This window comes from Cajanus cajan, chromosome 1, assembly GCF_000230855.2.
Source record: "Cajanus cajan strain Asha chromosome 1, NIPB_CcT2T_4, whole genome shotgun sequence".
Lineage (NCBI taxonomy): Eukaryota > Viridiplantae > Streptophyta > Magnoliopsida > Fabales > Fabaceae > Cajanus > Cajanus cajan.
In genome coordinates, this window is record NC_138517.1 from 34300993 (window position 1) to 34325685 (window position 24693).

Sequence of the window (24693 nt, forward strand, 5' to 3'; positions counted from 1 at the left end):
ACTAAATTGATTAAGATTAGATTTTTTTTTCTTTCATTTTTAATCTGCAACCAAACTGTCCTGAGGTCACAAGTACTAGCAGTTCACAGTTCCGAAATTATTTTCGGAATATCTTCTGAAATTGGTTGATATCTAGTTGTAAATTATGACTTAGAAGCAACTCCGGATTCAACTTTTAAACCATCTCATTATGAATCATGTTGGTACCATATTTCCCTATACTATTTACTATCTTAGTTGCACCCACTCACTGGTCCAGTGTACTGTGCTCACATGAATTTACATCCACATGATCATTGATTATTCATCACCTGGTTTGCTTGGCTATAAAGTCAAGGCCACTTTCACTGGGGAACTTTCTAATTCATAATTATGGTTAAAAGCCAAATAACAACCCTCATTGTTTACTCATTTAGAACATTTTGAACTAAAATTAGAAGCTATTAACTACAACTCCATTTTGGTAAGTAAGCTTTCATTATAGTTTCTAGTGTTGTTAGTGTTACATGTAGGTTCAAAGTATTTCTTTATTTAAAAGTCTTTTATTAATGAAAGTATTCATTATTGGACAAAACTTGGGTATGCAGTTAATATTATTTTTCAATTAGAGTTAGAGTTTTATTTCAATAATATACATAAATGTGTTGTGCCCAAAGTGTGTGGATATCCTCCAAAGTCCCACATCGGATAATTTTGAAGAAGGGAAGTGGTAGACTACTACTATAAATAAGGGGTGATAGTTTGTGTCTACTCACCACAACAACACTAGTTTTTGGGTGTATTGGGGACTTAGTAGTTGTGTGTTAAGAGAGAATTTGCAATTTTTCGTGTAAAAATTGTGTGAGAGAGTTTACAATTTTATCCTTGTAAAAATTACAAGTGGAGTAATAAAATAATTTGTTGAATGTGTTTGTGGATACAGGCAAGAAGTGTCGAACCACATTAATTTCTGAGTTTGTTTCTCTATTTTTTGTTTCTCTCATGTGTGTACTTCCGCAATTGAAGTTTTCTTTTTTCTCTTGTAGCCAACAAAATGTACATTAATGATATTTGCATCAAATGCAAATATATTATATCAATTAATCAAAGAACAATACTAACAATATCAATAACACTTAAGAATCTATATTTAAGTTTTCTCTTTCACTATAACTCTCATATTTTCATAAGCAATAGTGGAGGTAGAGATAATATAGTTTTTTCATGATATCTGGTTACAGATTGTAATCTGTGTTTTTTTTTTCCTAATTGAATTTTTTGTAAGAAAATAAGATGATCAAATTATCTTTCTAAAGGTATTAGAGAGTTGAGTTTTAGAAGAAAAGAGAGGGGAGACAAACTTTTCATTTCTAATAAATATACTCTTATTTGAAAAAAAAATAAAGAAATTAAAATGATAAATTAGCATTAATTTATTGCCTTAACGTTTTGTTTATTTTTATAAAATTTATATAAATTCTAACATAAAAAAAATCCTCCCCTCTCTTTTGTTTCCAAACCCAACTCCTAAACGTATACTAATGAACTTGTTATCCAGTGAAATCCCTCCAAAGATTTATTTGCTTCCAAAATTGTTTCTGAATATGCAGCTCCTCTTTTCTCACACCAGACCACATCTAACATTCTATTTTAGTTTCATTGTTATTAGAAGATATTGACCATAGAACATTGTACAGTGTACACTGTTGCATTGTTATGTCATTTTGTGTATTTGATTATGGTCATGTCATTGTAACTTGTATATTTTGTAATCAAATTCTTACTTACATAGTAAAAGGAAAAAAAAAAAAACTAAAAAGACTAAATTAAAAGAGCTTTCGGTGTGTGTGTGTGTGTTTTTTTTTTTTTTTTTTATAAAGCAAAGCTTGTTAAACGTGATTTTCTTTCTATTAAAAATATTTTCTGCTTACCTCCTTCAGAAAAACAAAAAGGGAAAAAAAAAAAAAGAAGAGATTCATGAAAGGTGTTAAATCATGGGAGAGAGAATATTGAAGGTGCATCTATCAATAAAAATAAATAATTAAAGAGCATAGACCCTCGTTTATTTGAATTCATGTATAAAGTCATGCTTTATTGGAAATTATTTAAGAACCTTTTCCATTGTTAACTGAAAACCTTTTGCTTTCAAGATTCAAATTCATTTGAAATGGGGAACTGAATAATTGTTGCATTGTGAATTGAAATCAATGTTGTCTGGATGACTAAAGTAGTTTTATTAGGTAAATTAAACAACAATGTGTTTGTGTTTGATAGAGGAAAATAAATAAGAAATAAGAAGAAAAAAGTGAAAATATTTGTGTAAAAATAGGTTTATAACTTGGTTGGTATGAAATAAATTAAGGGAGGAAAAAATTTAAAATAAGTGAAACTCACATTTATTTTATTTTCCCGTGTTGTGTGTGGAAATGGACAAGAAATTGAGTTCATCATGACCTACTTTTTTCTATATTACCTCTTCTCCTGTTTATTTTTTGAAACCATAATCTAATAAATATAAGTTTTAATCGGTTTTGATCATTACTAATTTATCCTCATGAGACATTTTTAATTGATTACATTAGTCAATGTAATTAATTATGAAAATTTCATAATCGATTAGGTTGACCTATTTGTTTTTTTTAATTCAAATTTAAATAAAGTGAAGAGAATTTCATGACCCTGAACACATCGTAATCAACCAACAAATTTTGTTAATCAATTAATTTCATTTTACATGAGACCCATTCAATAGATTTTAGATTTTTTAATTGACTAACTTTAAATTATCGGAAAATTTTTAGATATGCCACATAACCATTTTTGAAGGGTAAATTAGTAAATTCAGTGTTATCATAATTTTTTTCTTCTCTTTTATCATTCAAATAAAATAATTTTATAATATCATTCTCCTCTATTTTCAATTGTTTTTTAACTAAACATACTAATTTTCACTTTAGTTTTTATTTATTTTTACTCCTTTTTTTATTTCTCTTCATCTTATTTTTTTCTCATTTTTTATCATCATAATCAGATGGAGTGCATGTATCCAAAAGAAAGTCTTAGTAAATAATTCTTTTTCAAAGTTATTTTAGAAGAATACATTAATTTTTTTTATTATTAAGTATATGTTTGTGTGGGAGAATAACTTCACAGAACATAAATTACACTAAATATAAACCATTAAAGTCGGATTAATTATAAAAATTAAAATAACATACACCAAGTCTTAAATTTGTATTCACATAATTTTTACTAATTAAAAAAAAGTTGCTAACAAATATTAATTGGCTATAGGTGGCTAATACTGTCACTGCACGTTACGTCACTTTTCATAAATTTATTTATTTATTATTATCATTATTATTAACAGTTTTCAGTTTTCACTATTATTATACATGGTTTATGTGACAAAAATAATTGACCCTGAGATTTCGCAGCAATTTATGTTACTGAAATCATAGAAAATGGTTGAATGGCATGGGACCCAATCAGCAGTCATGTCAGAGAAAGAAAGCAACGAGTGGTTGCATATGAAATGATATGATGTTATCTCAAAGTTTAACTAAATTGTCTAGAAAATAGTTCAAAATAGTTCAACATTAATGTTATGATTCGTCAAAATTGCATGGCAATAAAATAACATTTATTTCAATGTCATTGACGACTGGTCACTAACTTTTGAACTACATCTTATTAATTAAAATTAGTGTAAATTTTTTTACACTAATAATCAATTATATATTTTAATTATACTATATTACTATTAAAAGTAAATATGTTTATAATGATATGATATAATTAAAATATATAATTAGTTATCAGTGTAAAAAAAATTTACATTAACAGTAGTGTATAAGTGATTAACTTATTAATTAATTATAAGTTAAAATATACTCTATTTTTTAATTTATATAATTTCAGTTACTTTATTTTTAGTATTTATAATTTAAAATAGATATTTTTAATTTATATATATATATATATATATATATATATATTATTATCTATTTTATGTTGACGTGATAAAGTTTTTGAATTTTGTAAAGATAAAAAAAATATTCTAATAATAAGCATCACAATTAAAAATACAAAAAAAATAAAATGTCAAGAGATTTATTTTAAAATAACTCTCTAACATAATAGATTCGATATCAAATATATGAAATTGAATTAATATTTGTTAACACACGAAAGAGACATTATAAAAAAAATTAACGACAAAATCTAAAAAAATAAAAATTGTAAATACAGGACTAGAAAGTACATATAAAATTATAAGAACTAAATTTTTCTTTAAAAAAATAACTATAAGATTAAAAATATCTATTTTAAACTAAGATAAAATAAATAAAATTATATAGATTAAAAAATATTTTAACTTTAATTATAAATACCCCTTATATTTTCTGTTATTAAAAAAATTACTTCGTACCTATTAAGAAAATTATTTGTTTGTATTAAATTTTAATAATTTTATAATATTATTTTTAAATTATTTTTTTTATAAATGAAGAGAAAAAAGTTGTACAATTGAAAGTCATATATTAAATAAGAGTTATTTTAGGAAGATTATCATTAAATGACACAAAATAATTAAAGTTTAATTATATTTAAAAGTAAAAAAATGTCCTTTTGTTTTTTGTTACTTATAATGAAAAATAGAGGAAGTAATATGTAATAATATTCCGCACACTATCTTTTGCCTTGGCACAACCTATGATATCTATTTTTAATAATCATGGTACAAGTTTTATCAACCAATTTTATTGGTAATTAATCTCTATTATATTTTTCATTTATAAAATTTAAACATAAAATTTTACTTTAAGAGAATCAATTATTTTAATATTAACTTTGTCAACAATTAAGTTTTTGTTAAAAAATTTAATTATTTTTAGTAAAGTGTCTCTTTTTAACTGTCTTTTCATCATTTAAAAGACTTAAATATAAAACTTAAAAAAATTAAGAGTCACTACAATAAATGTTACATATAATAACATATAAAAAGTGTTATTATAAGTATAAATATATGTAAGTATATACCTATTTGACATATAGTTGCACATAATTTTAGTGTTGATTTTGAATGAGATTTAACGACATATTTTATATATACCAACATTAGTGACACATATTATATCATTATAAGATGTGTGTCACTATATAACAATTTCTTTGTAGTGAGTCTATTTAAATACAATTTAAAAACTTTTCTACTAAAATGAATCCTTGATATTTAAGACACTTGTATTTAAACCGGTTCCAGTAAAAAAGACTTATTGATGTATTATTACATAACCTATGAATCTATGATGACAATTGATGAGTAATGAAAAACAGGTGCGAATTAATAATGTGACAGCAGTTAAATATGAAAGAGAAAAAAGCAGCATGATGACAATAATAAAAGCAAGACATGTGAAGCAGATGAATATGGGGTACTTGCAATTACAACATGTGCCCTATACTTGCATCAGTTTACCTTCAACCACTGCTCACATGATCATCAAAGGCTACTTTAATCTCATCACAACATCTTATTAAATAATTCAGATTATATACATATATTTACATAATTTCTAAAACTATTTTTCTTTTCTAAACATGATACTAACTCTAGCATTATCTGTTGGAAAATGCTGTATCCTCCAAAAATGAAGGTTGAAGAATTGTCCAAAAAATTTAAAAATTATTTGGATAATTTTTCGACTTCCATTTTCGGAGACTGTAGCAGTGCTCTTATCTATTTGAAAAAAACAGTAACAAGAGACTTATAATTGTGTTCTTAAAAGAATAAATTTGTATGTCAGTTCAGTGTTGACTTTAGATAATTTAGGTTCAAATTTTGGTATTTTATATATATATATATATAATAAAAATTAAACACATGTATTAAATAGAATTATAATATGACTATCGAAAAGGTTTATGATTCTCACGTATTTTGTCCAATCAAGTTAAACTCTTTTAATATTATTATTACAAGTTAAGAAAACTTAAAATATCTTTTAAAAAAGCAAACTAAAGAATAATTTTTTTCTTTATATAAAAAGTTTCATTTTCATACATTATTAATAAAATATCTAAATTTTCATCAATTAAAAATTATGTTAATTAGAAATAACTTTTAAGGATTATTATAAATTGATAAGCTTATTTTCCATAACAATTTGTTATTAAATGACACTACAGAATTAAATAATATATGCATGTTTGAAAAATTATTTATTATCATCGAATGATAAATTATAATAGACAACTAAGTTGACTTCTAAAATAAATATTTTAAATGTTATATTCAATAATATTTTGTTTCTCTTTATTTATTTTTAAAATTCAAATTAATTTTATTATTTTAAAAGATTCAATTTGATTTTTTATTTTTAAAATATGTTCAACGTATTTCTTTCGTTTAAATTGACATTAACGACATTAATAAAATTATATAAAAAGATAAAATTAAATATTTAAAAAAAATCAAATTGAAAATCTCTAACATGTCATTAACTCCCTACTTGGTGGTCATGGAAGTATCATCCCTTATCTATCATTTTACTCATAAAAATACGTAAACAATATATTCAATCGAATATATTAAAGAGTTTACCAACACCCTTTTTTAAAGTAGAAATTTTTATTTATTTATATATAAATCTTGTTTTTACTAGTAAATTCTTTTCTTATTTTTTATTTATTTATACATTTTGTTCTCCAATAAAAAAGTACATTATTATTCTTATTTTCTTTCTTCTCAATCAAATATGTCATAAGAAGAAAGAAAATATGAAAAGAAATGCTTCGACCTAGAAACAAAATGGTCGAATAATCCTCCTACATGTAAAACCTTCACAAATTTTAAATTAAATTAATATCTATATTAAAATTAATCGACAGTTATCAATTTTTTAACGATCTGAAGGATAAATCGGGGAATGCAGTCAGAAGATTAAGCATTTTTCAAATATAAATAAAGTTTTTTCTTTTGAAGAAAAAAATTGAGTCGATTTGTGAAAACATTTTTTTAAGAAAAAATTCTTCCACTTTTTTGTTAAGAGTACCAGTAGTACACCACAATATATCATGATTCATATTTTCTTTTTTCTTAATCAAACATGCCATAAAAGGGACTACGATTATCCAAGTGGTGATGAATTTGAACAAGTTCTGTTGTAAAAGTAAAATACCATAAATTAATACATAATTGTTAGAAAGATAAATGTGTTAACTAGTACAGCTACTTATAATAAATGGATTAAAAGGCATTAAAGTGAGTTGAATTACTCAAATCTAGTACAGTTGCAATTAAAGAGCAGGCTTATAAATGGAAACACACCAACATCTAATTTGAATCTTGCAAAGACTAGAGTACAGCAACTTTAACATCTATCTAACAATCTCTGTCTCACTTCACAATCGTACTACGTTAATTCCTGTCTCCAATGGCCACATCGGTGAAGAACAACTTTCTGAACCCTGCACTGGTTTCAAATCTCCAACAAGCACTGATCCGTAGAAAGGACAGTGTGCAGGAGCAGCACCTCAACAAAGCCAAAGAACCCTCAAAAGCTTCTTCCAAGCCCGTGGTACTAGTCACCAATGGAGAAGGCATAGACTCTCCTGGCCTCACACTCCTCGTTGAGGCACTCCTTCGTGATGAACTTCTTGATGTCCATGTCTGTGCCCCACAATTGTGAGTCCCTTAAAAAATGTTTTTTGTGAATTTGATATCGAAAACTAATGAGATGGCCATGATAATGTATATAAATTTAGAGTAATATCCATTTTATAAGTCAATTTTAAAGGATTTAGTTAGATTCAAACTTATAATTCTAAGATATTATCAGAGACTATTTTACAAAGTGTTGTTGGATTTTTCAGACCACTCACAATCAAGCCATTACTTGAATCATGCTTGTAGAGTCTTCGATATGAGTGAATGTATTAAAGATCTCATATCTACTGATAATATGATTGGAATAAAATATATAAGTAGAAAAAAAATTTCATCTTATAAGTTTATTTTCTATGGTTGAATTAGGCTTAATTCAGTTTCTTAAGATTTGAGTTGTTTCAATGTGTGGATCATGAAAAAATTTCAACTGGGGTGGTTTGTTTAATGACACGATGACGATGAATTTTTGTTGGTGCAGGGATAGATCGGTGTGTGGTCACTCGGTTACCACTGGGGAGACTCTAGCTGTGTGTTCAGCACAAGTTGGTGGTGCCAACGGTTTTCAAGTGTCAGGTGGTTTCACACGTTAGATAATGAACAAAATTTTTGTGCTATTTTTCATTAGTCTTTGGTAATTTGTATAATGAAGGTTTTCATTAAATGTCATACAGATTACTTAGTTGAAACTGTAATTCTGATGGAAAAATAGTGCCAAAATCATCTTAAGAACTGCGCCTCACTTTTGTGTTTTTCCTTTTGGTTATTTGGTTGAGAATTATGATTATGACTTATGAGAGTAGTACATTGATATGTTCTATTCTTACTGTTCTAGAATCTAGATTTTTATATGTTTTTGAATTTTTTTCACGATGTTATGGGGAAAACGCATTTTTGGATGCAGGGTGTTTGAATTTCTGTTTTTGTTTTTACTTTATGTCAGGAACCCCTGCAGATTGTGTCTCTTTGGCTTTATCTGGGGCATTGTTTTCTTGGTCAAAACCTGTTTTGGTAGGTATTGGTGTATGCAAAAAATCTATCACCAACTATCGAATATATATATATATATATATATATATATATTTCACACCCCATTTTAATTGCATGACTCTGAAAGCAGGTAATTAGTGGACTAAACAAAGGAGCAACTTGTGGTTATGACACGTAAGTGTGTGACATTCTCTTTTTGTTTTGTTTTTTTTTTCCCCATAGAATAGTCTAAGTCTTCGCAGTATTTAAAAACTGAATACAAAGGATTAATTTGTGTTTATGAAACATAGTATTTGCTGGGCAAACCTTATTATTTTTTTGTCTTTAATGATGTAGGTTGTACTCCGGAGCTGTTGCTGGAGCTAGAGAAGCACTGATTTGTGGTGTGCCTTCTCTTTGTATATCATTGAACTGGTACTTATGTCAAATGTTCTGCATTTTTGGTTTCTGTTCTACACCTTTTGTCCCTCCAATGATCACATGAACTATTTTAATGTAACATCTTGCAGGGAAAAGAATGTGAGCAGTGAAAGTGATTTGAAGGATGCAGTTACCGCATGTTTACCATTAGTTCACGCAGCCATAAGAGATATTCAGAAAGGGATTTTCCCCAAGAATTGCTTCCTCAATATAGCGATCCCAAGCTGTCCTCTGACAAATAAGGTTTGGTATCCTGATCATCATATTTTCATATTCTAGTGTTTGCCAAGAACTAGATTGCTGAGTTACAAGTTCATGTTGAAAAAATTGGTTGCATATTAGGAGATATTTTGATGTCCATAATTTTGTAAAGAAATTAGAATCCCATGATTTAATACATCATAAGTTAATTAATCAGTATCCTAACCTTTTGTTTTACATAAACTCAATTTGGATAAACTTCGTTACAACTACGTATAGGAGAATACAGCGATTAGAGATGTAAAACAAATCAAATTTATCCCAAAAATTAAAATTGAGTTATGCAGTTCAACTTTTAGAGAAAATACCAAGAGAACTTATAAAGAAGTTAACATGCATGAGTTGATTTTAACTTTGGTTGAAAAATTTGATTCAATTTACTTATTTTATTTCCAAATTGGGCTAATAGGCTATATATTTTGCCACCCAAGTTTTACAATTTTACAAATTTTACTACCCAATTTTTGAAATTACACATTTTATTACTGAACTTTCAAACTTTGCACATTTTTTCATCTCGTTAAGTGATAATTTGTCTACGTTAGTTGATTGTTGATGTAACATATTTGTTGGCATGAATTGTTGATGTCATTGGACGATAACATGGCATAATGTGTCACGTTCATAATCAATGGGTCACGTTCATAATCAATGTGTCACGTCAGCAATTGACATACCATATTAGTAGTGAACTAATATAGACAGACGATCAATAAACAAGGCGACAAAATATGTAAAAGTTTTTTAAAGTTGAGTAGTAAAATGTGCAATTTCAAAAGTTAGATGTCAAAATTTGTGAAATCATAAAACTTGATTGGAAAAAAGTGCAATTAAGCCTATGACATTTAGTTAGACATTGTGCTTTCCAATGACAATTCAGGTGGGTGTTCTTATGATCTACATTTTGTGAATAGGGTGTCAAAGTGACAAGGCAAAGTCCACAGAGGTCTTCCTTAAGTTGGCAGGCTGTGTCAACAAATACGAATCCTTCAGCAGGACGTTACATGTCTAACCAGCAAAGTCTTGGAATCATGTTAGCACAACTAGGACGAGATGCCTCTGCTGCTGTAAGACTCTCTTATCTAAGCACCATAGCTTAATGCATTCAGGTTTCAACAGCTAGTTTCCTTCTTTATAGGAACAATCTTTGAGCCTCTCATTTTTCAATGGAACTTGCTTTGTATTAAACTCTTTAGGCAGCAGCACGGCGTTTAAACTCAAACCGTAAGAACGTGGAGGTTGAATCAGTTGGTGTTGCTGGAAAACTCAGTTCTCAACAAACCATAAAGAAATACTTCAGAATGGAGGTACCATTAACATGACTTGCTTGCTAAGCAAACAAACATGATCACATGAATGTAGTTTTCATTTGGCACAATGGGTATTGATTAAAGGGCAAATTACTCAGACACCCTTGTGATTTCTTGAAATTTTACACAATATTCTTGTCTTTTTTTCACCTATAGCGACTCCTCTTAATTGTTTGAAACACATCGCACTTGTATCCTTGTAATGTGTTTCTTGGATAATAAGGATACATAATACAATGTGTTTTGAACGATTAAGGAGAGTTAGTGTTAAAAAAACATGAGTATCATGTGAAATTTTAAGAAACTTCAAGATTCTCGGTGTAATTTACCCTTTAGTTAATTTTTTTTTCACGCTGATGCTTCTTCTCATTTTCTCATGTATGACACAACAAATTGCATTCATTGCCTGAATTCACATTGCAGTTAACAGAGAAAAGGCAGCAGAACATAGAGGAGGATTTAGACTCAAGAGCACTTGAAGAGGGATTTGTGAGTGATAATTTTGTGTTTTCTACCTATCCTATATAAGAACTAAGCATCCTATATTATTGTGCTAATTTGGTACTATGTTTCCTTTTGACATGACAGGTTACAGTTACCCCTTTATCTTTGTATGCAAATAGTCACATGGAAATTCAGTCATCAGTGTCCAGCTGGTTAGCTATTGCACTCAGTGGTGATCAATGAAACAAGCTGCTAAGTTTCTGTGGCAGTAATTGTAGAGTAATTTGCATTGTAGTTGTGGCAATTTGATAGTGAGTCAATGCTTCACAAGTTCTATATTGTGAGATCTTTGAGAGTAGTGTGTATCATTGATTAGGTACTTGCTACTATTTCATTAATTTACATCAAATATTCCTAGTCCACAGTTGTGATTCAATCTTTTACTGTTGGGGTGAAATCAAAGGATATGCACATATTGACAATGAGAAGAACAGTGGCTCCAAAAATGTGTTTCCACCTCTATTACTGAAGTTTTATGCGCGAGGGTGTAAATTTCACTCTTGTCAATGAGTAGATTGAATGGTGCTACTTGAGAAAAATATCAAGGGACCTTGGTTTGGTATATTCTAATATAGAAAAAAACTACCAATTAAGTTCCTAAAATTGTGGGGCGCTATTAAAAAAATGTGAAATAAAATCATGAAATTAAAATTTGTTAGTCACGAAGTTCTAATAATGATAGTATGTTATAAAATTTAAGGTACTATTTTGGGAGAATTACTCAGAAGTTTTGGATCTAACCACCCCATGGGAATGAGGCCGAGGCAGTTGAGTAAGTCGTGAATTTGGAAGGGAAAGTTAGACCAGCCATGACTCACATTGTGGTCAATTTTCAGAGGGCTTTCGCCATCTGTGAATGTGATAGTAACCATCCTAACATTTCCCGTGCTATTATGGTTATATTTAGGTAAACTTCTCCAAAAGTATTTTTTGAAAGAAAAGATTAAAAAAAGTAAAATAAGTTTTTTTTTTTTATAAATTATTTGAATTTCTTTGAAATCTCCTTTTATTTAATTTGTGCATAAGTTAGTTTTAACTTATAAAATAATTTACTTCAATTTTTCTTCCTACATTCCTATTTTATAAAAGTTTATCCAAATATTTTCTTAACTCTATTGATTCATATGATATAGTCCAACCACAACAAAGAGGAGGGAGGGGAAAGTGGAAATATTAAAAGTTTTGTGAATTCTTTTATATATATATATATACATTATTAAAATTATTAATTATTTTTATTTATAATCTAAAAATTTATGATTTACTCATCTCATCTCTCATAATAAAAATAATTAATGATTTTGATAATGTATATATATATATAGAGAGGGATCCACTTATTCTAAGAATAAGTTTTAGTAGACTTACTTCATTTATTAACTCATTCTATATTAAATTTCAACGATTCAACCATTAAATTAAAAAAATTTAATACAAAGATCAAGTTTACAATTTTTTTTTAAAATTTATCATATTTCGTTATATAGATTCAAATCAACATATAAAATATTTTTATAATCATATATCAATTTGAATTAATATAATGAAGTATCAAATTATTCTAATTTTTTAAAAAAAATTACAAACTTGATCTATGCATTGAAAAACTTTTAATTTAACCGAATCGTTAAAATTTGATATAGAACATGCGTTATTGAGTAAGTCTTCGTAGACTTACTCTTAGAGTAAGTAGATCTCTCTTATATATATTAATGAGATCGACGTATTTCATACCTCTATATCTTATTAAAAAATTTAAAAATAAAATAAAATTGAGGTTAAGTGATAAAGGTAGTTAAAAATTTAAAATTTTGAGTGGTTAGAAGTGATTAACTTATTTCAGTGGTTACACAATGATTAGTTTTTGATATTATTTAAATAGCTAAAGGTAAAATTGTCCAAAAAAAAAGTGAAGATGAAAAGTCGTTATATAAATTGATGTATCCTTACTATATATATATATATATATATATATATATATATATATATATATATATTAGTTGGGTTGGGACATTCATTATAGTTATTTAATAAAGGTATTTAAGAATATTGTTAAATCAATTGGTGTTGCGTTTGGTTCTCGAAGTCTCAAGTTTTAGACTTTGAATCTTGTGTTTAGAAGGGTAGTTAATTTTTAATATTATTTTTTATATTTAAAAATTAAAGAGTAAAGTTATCTAAAAATATGTGTACACTAAATTAAGTTATCGCCTTTATATATATTATAAACTAATGGAGTCGAAACAATTTTTGTTTCTATATATAATTTAAAATATAAAAATTAAGATTAAGTATTAAAAATAGTTAAGGAATAAAAATAGCATAGTGGGTAGTTTATTAAAAGAGAGTAGTTACTAAAAAGATTATTAATTTATTAATTATTTTTTTAATAATAAAAGAGTATAATAATCTATCAAATGTGAAGACCAAAAATAGTTACTAAAAGAGTATTTTCTTTACATATTAGTATACATTAATAAAGACTAGTGAGATTCACACATCTATTTATGTTTTGAAAAAAAATAAAATTCTTGAGAACAATTGTGTATCAACAATACAAAGGAAGATAAAAGTCTTACAATAAGATGGAAAGCAAAAAATGAGAAAAGAAAGAAAAAAAAAATCACATGAATAATGAAAAATTTTCATTTACAATAGAACTATAATTGCAGCGATTACTAAAAAAAGGTTAAAAAACTAAAACGTAAAAATAAAAGTTTAGATAAAATAAATGAGTTTATTTTTTATAAAAAATTTGAAGGACAAAACAGTCACATTAAAAATAAGGACCAAAAACAGTTCAAAGAGAAGTTATTTCATTTATGTATTATTATATATCATATTATATATATATATATAGAGGAGGGTTCAAACGACACCGGTGTAACTTTTACTAAGTGTTACACCGCTCAATAACTTTATATTAATTGTAAATTTTATAAATCCAACCGTTAGATTGAAAGTTCTTTACTCTTAAATCATATATACAAAATTTTATATTAATCCAAGATGATTTGATATTTCATTCTTATAAAACAAAATTGACGTAATATATTCATTTTAAAATTTACTAAAATATGAACACTTTGATTACCTTCAAGTTGTTGTTCAATTTTAACAAAATTTGATATACACATATAAAGTGATATGAACTTTCAATCTAACGGTTGAATTTACAAAATTCAAATTTAATATAAAGTTATTGAGCGGTGTAACACTTAGTAAAAGTTACACCGGTATCGTTTGAACTCTCCTCATATATATATATATATATATATATATATATATATATATATATATTAATTTCTTTTGGAATAAAAGTATAAATACATAAAAATCGGATATAATTTGCTATATCATATATTTTATTGTCTCCATCGATGAAGAACTTCAACATGCTCCAATGCCAAGTTTACTTTGCATTCTGTATTCTAAGACTTGCCATGTGTATTACTTTCTCCTGATCATGTCGCGTGTAGTGATAATAAGATACTTCTAGAAGGAAGTTGTTTATAGGGTTTATCATATTCATATAATTTATTATTATTCAAAAAGATAAATAAAAGCTTATCATTTAAGATTGAGAGAGGTTTCATTTATTTAAGAAATAAGTCTATTTAAACTTACTTCATTTAATAACTCATATTATACATTTTATATTAAATTTTAATGATTTAGTCGTTGAATTTAAAATTCTTAATATATAGATCAAATCTGTAAATATTAAAAAAAAAATTAAAACCATTTAATACTTTGTTTCATTAATTCAAGTTAATGTATAAAATGATTTTATGATTTACTATCAATTTGAATTAATAAAATGAAATATTAAATAAATTTTAAATTTTTTTTTAAAATTTACAGACTTGATTTATGTATTAAGAACGTTAAATTCAACGATTCGATCATTAAAATTTGACGTAAAATATGAGTTATTAAATGAAGTAAATTTGATTAAATTTATTCTTAGAATATAGGAATCTCTCATCTTTAAGATAATTTATATTATTCATAATGCAAAGTAGACTTTTACAATGAGCTTATAAAATGTAATTAATGTCTTATTTAAGATCATTTGTCATATTCATATCGCAAACTAGACTTTTACAAGATAGTAAATTAGACTGCGATAAAAGGCCACGGTCATCAATTTTAAAAGGGTCCACAAAAATCATTTTCCCAAATTTTGCAGCCAGTAAAGGATATTTTTTTGGCTATAAAATTAATAAGAGAAATAAATGATCACAATGTAATAGCTATAATATATCATCTCCTATTTGTTTCCTTAATCAATGAAAAACAGAAAATACAATATAGGTAGGAAAAAGAGAATGACTAAACAAAAATTATCATTGAGACTAAGGAAAATCATTAGAAAATGATGCTCCTCTAAAAACATTATTATTTTCACCTAGTTCTTCATGGGTAGATTGCCATTTGCTCTCACTACTCCCATTGATGTGGAAGAGGATGATGATGACATGGCAGACCTATCAAACTCCTCCTTGTCCTCATTGAAGACCTTATTCAGAACTTCTTGAAGTTCAACATATCTTCCTCTCTTCCTTAGTCGATCTTCAGGACTATCATCACCCATACATGTGAGCTGAGATAGGTCATCAGCATCCATGATCTTATTCAACACTTCTGAGCAACGAGGGAAGAAGCGTTTTCCCAATTCCACTGCTCAAAGCAAAACAAAAACCAATCACATCCAAACCCACTTCATGAATTGATTTCTAAACATCAATTTGTACCATTCTGGTATTCAATGTCAATTTCAAAAATGAAAAAATCCCATCAAGTATATTTTGCAAATATAAGTGATAGCTAATCATGCAAGGTCAATAAAAGTGATGTAGAAACATTTTTAAGAAAGTGAAACATGAGAGGCATACATTAAATTAAACTCTCTTTTATTGTTCATAAGAATAAGTTTTAGCCTTATCCTCTAGGAAAGTTTTCATTGTTCAATAAGGAAAAGAGAAGAAACATCAATTACCAGTTCTAGACAGTGCTCTCAACCTAACTAGATGCTCTTCCTTCATTCTGAAAGGTGCATCGTTTAAGTCCACAGTTGTCCTATGGTGATCGTTGATATTTGGACAGTAGATGTCTGACGATGGAAATTCAGATGTGCCATCAATTTGAGATATGTCCATAATAACCTTTGCTTCCATGGGAAACAAAACTTCAGCCAGTCCAACTACAAAAAATGAATCATCAGTTTCCAACACAGGTCGCTGAAATTTAAGCATTATGAAGTACCTGATTTTGCTAATAATTTACTTGATTCAAGACCCACCCAGATGTTGACTCAATTGTGTTACTGAAAAAATAACAAACCACCATGTATGCATAGTAAAAGATGTTTACATTATCCAATTATTGATAATGTAAAATATATTTATACTATCATTTAATCACAAACTGTCATGTACGTATGATTAGGTTGTTAACTTTTGTAGTAACTATTTTAAAAGTCTTACTAATGATGACTATTAAACTCACTCAAGAATATGTGATGTGAGAAAATACCTCTATTTTCTAGGTACAACAATTTCATCCGTAAATCATCCCCTGCCATAGCAAGAGAAAGTGATGCCTCTCCAAGTATAGGTTCCCTTCTCTCAGCTTGCTCCAATATCTCTATGCACAATCTGTCATTGCATGATACCTTTCCTTCCTCTGTGGACTTATAATAATCCACAGCTTTTGCGAGACGCTTTGAAATCTGAAGGGCCTTTCTTCCATCCAGAGTAAGATCAGAAGGTTGTGCTCCCTTTGTCAAGAGAGAAACTATAATCTTGGGCTCTTTCCTCATTGCAGCAACGTGCAACACACTATAGCCCCTATGGTTTTTGTGGTTGACATCAGCAAGACCAAGATCAAGAAGCTCAGTGGTGGTCTTCACATCACAGTATGCAACAGCATAGTGAAGTGCATAGGCATCATCAAGAGTGGTGTGCCCCTCTTTCAAAAGCAACCTTACTAACTCCACATCGTCCGAATCAAGTGCTCTGTGTATTCTGTTAACATGTTTATCAGAAAAATTGAAGTTTTGAGGCATGAACAAGCCCAATTCTCTTCGTGTATCCATGATTTGTTTCACCACAAGTTGAGGCAGCGACTTTTCAAGAGTGGTGATATCAACATCAGATTTAACTATCATCTCAGTACACCTTGCTAGCAATTTATCACACATTTTGCCACATATGTTTGCCACGGATAGAACCACCAAAATGTCATCTATTTGTACCTTATCAAGAATGTCTAGTAGATGCCCCTGCAAGTAATATAAACCCAACAATCCTTGAAGCCTATAAAATTGAATTATACATAGACCTCCCTCACTTCATACATGAAGAAAGAGTTATTGTGTACCTGATAAAGAGTAACCAAGTGGGATAATTGAAAAGTTGAGGAAGCATAAAGAAGCTGAAGCAAGAAATCCACAGCAGGCCTACACCCAAAATGCAAACACGCATCATCCACACACTCACAAACACGGCCTTGGGGCAAAGGCTTCACCCTCCCACTGTACAAATAAACAAGAACCGTGAAAAGCGCTTCTAGCCCCACATCGTAGTCCTTGGCCACGTCCTTCAACCGGAGCACGCCGCCAGCCGCAAACGCCTCCTTGAAGAAGCAGCTCCTCGCCGCCAGAATGCAGCGGTGCACGGCCACTTCCCTGCCGTCCGCGACTGCGATCCTCCCGTCGGAGAAAAAGTCAACCCCCCCGGCACTGACCTCTAGTAGGGAACTCAGATTCTGGGACAGAAGCCTCAGCGGCGTTACCTCTGACCCACTTGCACTGCTGTTGCTAACATCGTTTGAATCCCAAAACCCACTTCTCAAGTGCATCATTTGTAACACTGATTTTTTTTTCTAAATTAATTTCAAAATATTGTATTAATCATTGTTGAACTTATCAGATTATCTGATATTATAAGTATGTCAAGTTTTACAAATTTCACTGGTACGAGAAAGAATGTTATAATATAATTTTGTAAGGTTTAAGGTAACATTCAAAGACCTTATATCATATGTATATGCAACATAAATATCCAAAGATGGAAGAGGCATGGAGTATATAGAGAAAAGGAAGAGGGAGGAAGTGTTGCATATGCATATCAGAAAAGAGCATGATGTCAAAAGAGAGAGAAGAGGTGCGTTGGTTCTTGGTTGTTACCGTAATCGTAGAAATTGGTTCCTTAAAATTTGGTACGAGATATTTTAGGCAAAAAATGTGAATTTGTCCGTACAATGGATTTGGATTGAAATAGTGTGTTTGTGTAATTTGTCCGTACACCACTGGAATGGATTTGAGTTTCACATCACACGGCTACGATGGATGTTTGTTTGTTTGTTTGGTGTTTCCTATGTTTTTCAACGGACGAGATTCACCACTAGTTGCCCACGTGCGCAGCAATTGTCTTTCTAGTGGATCTACGCCTAACGGCCTAGGTACGATACAATGGGATATGCTTTGGTATCATGTACTATATAACACGTGATTTTTATTTTTATTTTTATCCATTTTACATTTTTACCTTGTTTAACATATTTAATAATTAGTATTTTTTTTACGTGTAATGTAGAAGTTTAATATTTATTATATATATTTAAAATTTATAATAAATTATATATAAAAATAAATATTATATTTAAAATTTATATAAAATGAATATTTTTAAATATATGAGTTGTATTTTTATTTATGATAAATAATTTATATTGTAATAAAATATTATTTTTATTTATTGATGATTTATGTTAAAAATATTAAAATTTAATTTATAAATAATTATAATAAATTAAAATTAAATTAGATAAGAAGTTAAAAGAATTTTTTAAAAATTTTCATTAAAGAAAAACTTTTAAAAATACTGACATAAGAAAGAGGTTTATATTTAATATATAAGAGTTGATATGTTTTGGTACCATACTATCATGTACTATAAACTCATGAATTTTGTATCCAATTTACGTTATTTAAAAGATTTAATAACAATTAAATTCATTCTTGTACTATAGATTAAATTTTTAAATTATATCACAACTCAAATTATTTATTAGATATTCAAAATATATTTTCACATTAAAAATATTCAAGAAAAAGAATATTCTTGATTTTAGTAACCACTACTATAAGTAGAAACGACTTGAGACTCTTAATTAAATATTAACACATCGAGTTAGAAGCTTGAAGATGAGTTTATAGTGTTGTAACATTATGTTAGAGTATTGCCTAATGATATATTTGATAGAGAGAGAAACGAAATATAGGAGGAGGAGCTGTGCTCGAAGCATTTTAAAATACAACTACATCAAGTCTCTTAACTAAGGGGGGTGTATTGGATTAGGATTTTAAATGACTTTTTTAGTTAAAAAAAATCCTGCGGATTTTAAAAGACTTTGCAAGATTTTCATGACTTTTAAGATTTTGCAAGATTCTACAAGACTTAAAATTAGAATTTTAATAGATTTTGTAAGACTTTTAAATCAAGATTTTAATGGATTCTATGAGATTTTGTAGAATTTTCGTGGATTTTTTGACATATGATAAGATTTCAAATTTTTTCATAATTCAAATTTAAAAAGATTCAAAGACAAAAATAATAAAAAATAATAAAAATATCTAGATAAATAATAATAATAATTCTCCATAATATCTTATCTCTTAAATAGCATTTACCCACATATCCATAGTTATACTAGTCCTCCAAGCATTAATATTTTTTCGCTCTTGCTCCTTGGTTTGAATAATAGGCTCAAAAGTATGATCTTCGTTAACCGGTAATATTGAAGATGAAGGTTCGTCCACCGCTTCAATTAAAAATTCATCATAACGACATTCTTTACGTAGAAAGTTATGTAGTGCTGCACATGCTAACACAAGTTCTACTTGTGTCTTAAATAAAAATGGAGGTGCTGACTTAAAAATTGTGAACCTTGATTTAAAAATACCAAATATTCTCTCGATCACATTCTTTAAAGACGCATGACGAAGATTGAACAATTCTTTCTCATTTTCAAGGTCATTACCCTAACCTGTAAAATCTTGTAGATGATATCTTAGTTATATATTGTGTGATAATTTTTTAACGATATTTATAAATATAAATTATTCTAACAAATATTTTAACGATATTTCCTTTTTTTAAAAAATAAGTTAATGGAGGCATAAACCCTAAACCCTAAAAAATTAGATACTGCAATATCTTATGATTTTTTTTCTTTTTTTAAAATATAAAAAAATTCTAATTTCACAATATAAAAATAAAATAAAAAATTCATAGTAAATAAAATAAAATAACTGTTAAGTCATAAAAGGAGGAGGGATAAGAGTAACAAACTCAAGGGAAGGAGAGATATCGTAGTTTTTATGTTGAGAGGGTTTTTCCCCCAACTAAGATCCATTTTCATATCATTCTACTCACAAAAACCCTAACTCAAATTCATCTTATATATATATATATATATATATATATATATATATATATTATAGAGATCATGATATCAATTTTATCTTTCACCTTTCCCTTTTCTTGACGTGTGTTATAAAAAAAATTACCACTTAAAAGTTGAAATTTCAAACGTTTTTGTGTTATATAAAGGAACAAATTCAACTAAATAGAATAAAATAGAGCAAGTCAATTAAAGATAACAAACAGAAAAATAGAGCAAGTCAATGACACTATCATTTACATATCGGAGTTTCACAAAATAAGAGAATGGAATGTGAACAATACTACAATATTATATATGAGCAATGGACAGTAGTGCAATATTATTAGCAGAGAAAAAATGGATAAGATAGGAGCATAGAAAAAAAAATGAAAAACTCACTTGAAAAATCTTGGAGCACTTGAAAAGTCATTTCAAACAATCCTTCAAAATCCGATGGGTTTAGATGGGATTGTTTTATGAATTTAGTATTTATAGATAACACTAGAAAGTCCTTCAAAATCCCTCTAACACAACAATCCTTTAAAATCCTTATATTTTTTAATACTAATGAATTGTTTTTAAGTTGTAAAAAGTCTCAAATGAATACTAATGGATTTTAATGGACTCTTTTAAAAATCTTGAAAATTCAGATTGAATACTACTGGATTATTTTTAAGTGATATAAAATCTTAATTGAATACCAATGAACTTTTTTACTCAAAAAAAGTCTTTTAAAATCCTACGAAATCCTAAACCAATACACCCCCTAAGTAATTGTAAGATCTATTTTGCAACATGGGCATCAATCTAGTGCTCTTTAAGTTCAATTTTCATTATGTTAAAATAATATTTAGTTTGTAGAAGCTATATTTCAAAAATATAGATTAGTTATTAGCTATCAACTTTGTAACACTATGTGGTAGACCTATCAAATAAACTCAGTCCACCCTCCATAGCCCTAGCTCACGTGGATCAGGCTCAAAAGAATCCCATAAAGCCTTTAGGACTAGGGCTAGCCCATGGACCAAATTTTATTTTATTTTTTTTTATAAAAATAATAAATTAACTATTAAAAAATTATCATAGTCCATTATATAACTTGTACTAACCGTACTTCGCACCCGGGCTCCTAGCCCGAATTAGTGTTGCAAATAAGTAACCCCGGGCACGCGGTGCATGACGTCAGCTCGACATTTGAGCGAAGCATACCTGATTCCGAGGATCTCGTCCCAGACCAGATCCGCCCTTCAATTATATCATATCATATCATGATATATCTTATCTCAAGCCCAAAAGCCCAAGGCAAACCTAGATCACCTTAAGGTACGTGCATTATATATATGAGACTATTACTCATGCAAACCCTAACTTTAGCATCGGAGTCTCTTTTGCAGCTACCTCCCCCATCTCAGAGCACCAATACACCCAGCAAAGGAGGCTCACCGATCTTACTGGACGGATCACTCCCACGACCAAATTCCGGTAAGAACATTTGGCGCCCACCGTGGGGCCGATCAGAACAGCTCTTATCGGCCACCTGCATGGTTTCTACTAGAAGCCACATTAGACGAGCAACGAATGACACAAGCCACTCCGTTACCATGGACAGCGACGCTGCAACCCTGAGGCGGCTGATCGACCAAGTTGAGCAGATGCGACAACAACATGACGCCGACCTCCAGAAGATGCGTGCCCAGCATGAGGATGACCTCGCAGCAATTCAAACCACTAACGAAACAGACCTCGCAGCGCTACGCGCCGAGAACGAACGCATCCGCGCCCAACTCCCTCGACATCACTCCAATCAACCCCCGCGCAACAGCGCTGATCATGAAGAGGAGGCGCATTCAGCCTCCCAATCCCCAGCGACAACCAAGGCACCGACCTCACGACCTGCCACACACCGGTCTCATGCATCAACGCACAGATCGGGGCAAGGTACTAGCAAGGCCCGTACTCATGTCTCCGAGGGCCAAGAGCCCTTCCGCCGTCATCCATTTGTGGACGACATCATGGAAACTCCACTGCCCCGCGGATGGAAACCCCTCCACCTCGATCGCTACGACGACACCACGGATCCCGACGAGCACATCAACTCGTACACGACTCAGGTAAACCTTTACACTAACAGTGACGCTATATTGTGTAGGGTTTTCCCGACCTCGCTCAAAGGACCTGCGCTTCATTGGTACACCCAACTACCAGCCGGATCCATCGACAGTTTTGCCACCATGGTGCGGCGATTCATGGCACAATACGCCACCAGCCGACCTCACCACACAACCTCGGCCGCCTTGGCCAATCTCAGGCAGAACGACGACGAACCCCTGCGGGCCTTTATGGAGCGCTTCTCCAACATCTCAGTCCGGATCCGAAATCTCAACCCGGAGGTCGCCCTGCATGCCATGCTCATGGCACTGAAACCCGGATCATTCGTCGACAGCCTATTCCACGATGCCCCCCGCGACATGGACGAACTGCGCTCCCGCGCCGCCGGCTACATCCAGATGGAGGAGCACTCGGCTTTCCGCGACCAAGTTCGCGGGAAAGGCCCCGCGAAACCGGAGCAGGGCCACAAAGATAAGGTGAAAGTCAATAATGACACACAGTTCAAGAAGTCGGCCAGAGCGAACAAAGGCGGGAGGTATGACTTCTACACTCCCTTGAACGCCCCAAGAGTCCATATCCTGGAGGAGGCCAGTAACAATAACCTACTAGCCCTCCCACCACCCGGCCACACACCCAACAGCGCCGACAAGTCCAAGCACTGCCGGTACCACAAGAACTATGGCCACACCACGGACGAGTGTCGCACGCTCCGAGACCGCATCGAAGAACTTATCCAGGCGGGCCACCTTGGCCACTACGTCCAGCGACAGCCAGGTCCCCGAGGTGGCTCTGGAGGCCGGGGACGCGGGAGAGGTCGCGGGTCAGCACCTCGCACAGACTTACCCACAGGGTCCCAGCAAAATGCTAACGGCGCAGTACAGGCCAAAATAAGTCAGGAGACAGAAGCAGCCCCCTTGCGGGGAATCATTAACACAATCGCAGGCGGCTTCGCCGGAGGAGGCGCTAGCAGCTCGGCCCGGAAAAGACACCTTCGAAGCATCAACTGCGCCCACTCCACCGCCTCGATCTTGCACAAGAGCTCGCCACCGATCTCTTTTTCCGATGAGGACTATGCGAGAATCAGCCCTAACCAAGATGACCCTATGGTCATCGTGGTAGAGATCGCCAACTGGGAAGTACAAAAGACACTCATCGACCAAGGGAGCTCGGCCGACGTCCTGTACTGGCCAACATCCCTCAGGCTCGACGTCCCCCATTCTCTAATCCAGCCACACACCGAGCCCCTAGTCGGCTTTGCCGGCGAACGGGTCCACACCCGCGGATACGTGGACCTGCTGACAACCTTTGGAACACCTCCGGATACAAGGAGGATCGTGGTCCGATACCTCCTTGTGGAGGCCAACACCTCCTACAACATCATCATCGGGAGGCCGACCCTAAACCACCTCGGTGCGGTGGTATCCACTCCGCACCTCACCATGAAGTCCCAGGAATGACGGAAAGATCATCTCCGTCAGAGCAAACCAGAAGACAGCTCGGCAATGCTACGCCGAAAGCTTGAGGATTTCCTCATCCGACAAGGAAAGCAAGGGGAGTCCCTCCACCGCTCCCCATTAGATTCTGTTCCCCCACTTGTACAAACGAAACCGTGCACTCTTTTCCCGCCTCAGCTCCCAACTGAGAGGGTTTTTAACGAGGCACGCAAAATCATTTAATAACATTCTCCATTTTGCTCACCTATTGCTTTCTCAACTACTGCTTTCTTACCTACTGTAAAAATCGAAATTGAACCACCATCATTCATGAAAATCCGAGGTCTAGTGCGAATCCCGGTATTCTCGTTGAAGGTCGAGTACGAACCTTAATCCAATCATTCGCGCAGATCCGAGGTCGAGAACGAACCCCGGTATCCTCGTTGAAGGTCGAGTACGAACCTCAAGACAATTAAGTCACATAAATCCTAGGTCGAGAACGAACCCCAGTATTCTCGTTAAAGGTCGAGTACGAACCTTAATCCAATCATTCGCGCGAATCCGA

General features: G+C 31.3%; 3 protein-coding genes across 4 annotated transcripts; 2 read left to right on the forward strand and 1 right to left on the reverse strand.

Moving 5' to 3' along the window:
• Window positions 1-7313: 7313 nt before the first annotated feature.
• On the forward strand, window positions 7314-11598 carry LOC109804056 (uncharacterized). Of its 2 annotated transcripts, XM_020365808.3 has the most exons (10): window positions 7316-7669; window positions 8130-8224; window positions 8592-8659; window positions 8769-8812; window positions 8975-9052; window positions 9148-9301; window positions 10234-10386; window positions 10516-10626; window positions 11053-11118; window positions 11218-11598. In XM_020365808.3, exons 1-10 carry the CDS (start codon window positions 7419-7421, stop codon window positions 11314-11316), a joined length of 1119 nt encoding a protein of 372 aa, XP_020221397.1. In that variant the 5' UTR covers window positions 7316-7418; the 3' UTR covers window positions 11317-11598. The 2 variants fall into 2 exon arrangements, 1 of the variants encoding a protein (XP_020221397.1); XR_014427771.1 differs by lacking the exon at window positions 11218-11598 and having other exon boundaries at window positions 7314-7669; window positions 10458-10626.
• A 3757-nt stretch (window positions 11599-15355) lies between these two features.
• Window positions 15356-18372, reverse strand: NPR1 (regulatory protein (NPR1)). Its single transcript, XM_020366279.3, has 4 exons — window positions 17518-18372; window positions 16672-17419; window positions 16136-16339; window positions 15356-15816 (listed from the first exon to the last, which is right to left on the reverse strand). The coding sequence occupies exons 1-4, from the start codon at window positions 17998-18000 to the stop codon at window positions 15545-15547; spliced, it is 1707 nt and encodes a 568-aa protein (XP_020221868.1). The 5' UTR covers window positions 18001-18372; the 3' UTR covers window positions 15356-15544.
• A 3755-nt stretch (window positions 18373-22127) lies between these two features.
• On the forward strand, window positions 22128-24152 carry LOC145954333 (uncharacterized). The gene is made up of 2 exons (XM_083068357.1): window positions 22128-22684; window positions 22736-24152. The coding sequence occupies exons 1-2, from the start codon at window positions 22128-22130 to the stop codon at window positions 24150-24152; spliced, it is 1974 nt and encodes a 657-aa protein (XP_082924483.1).
• The last annotated feature ends 541 nt before the right edge of the window (window positions 24153-24693 follow it).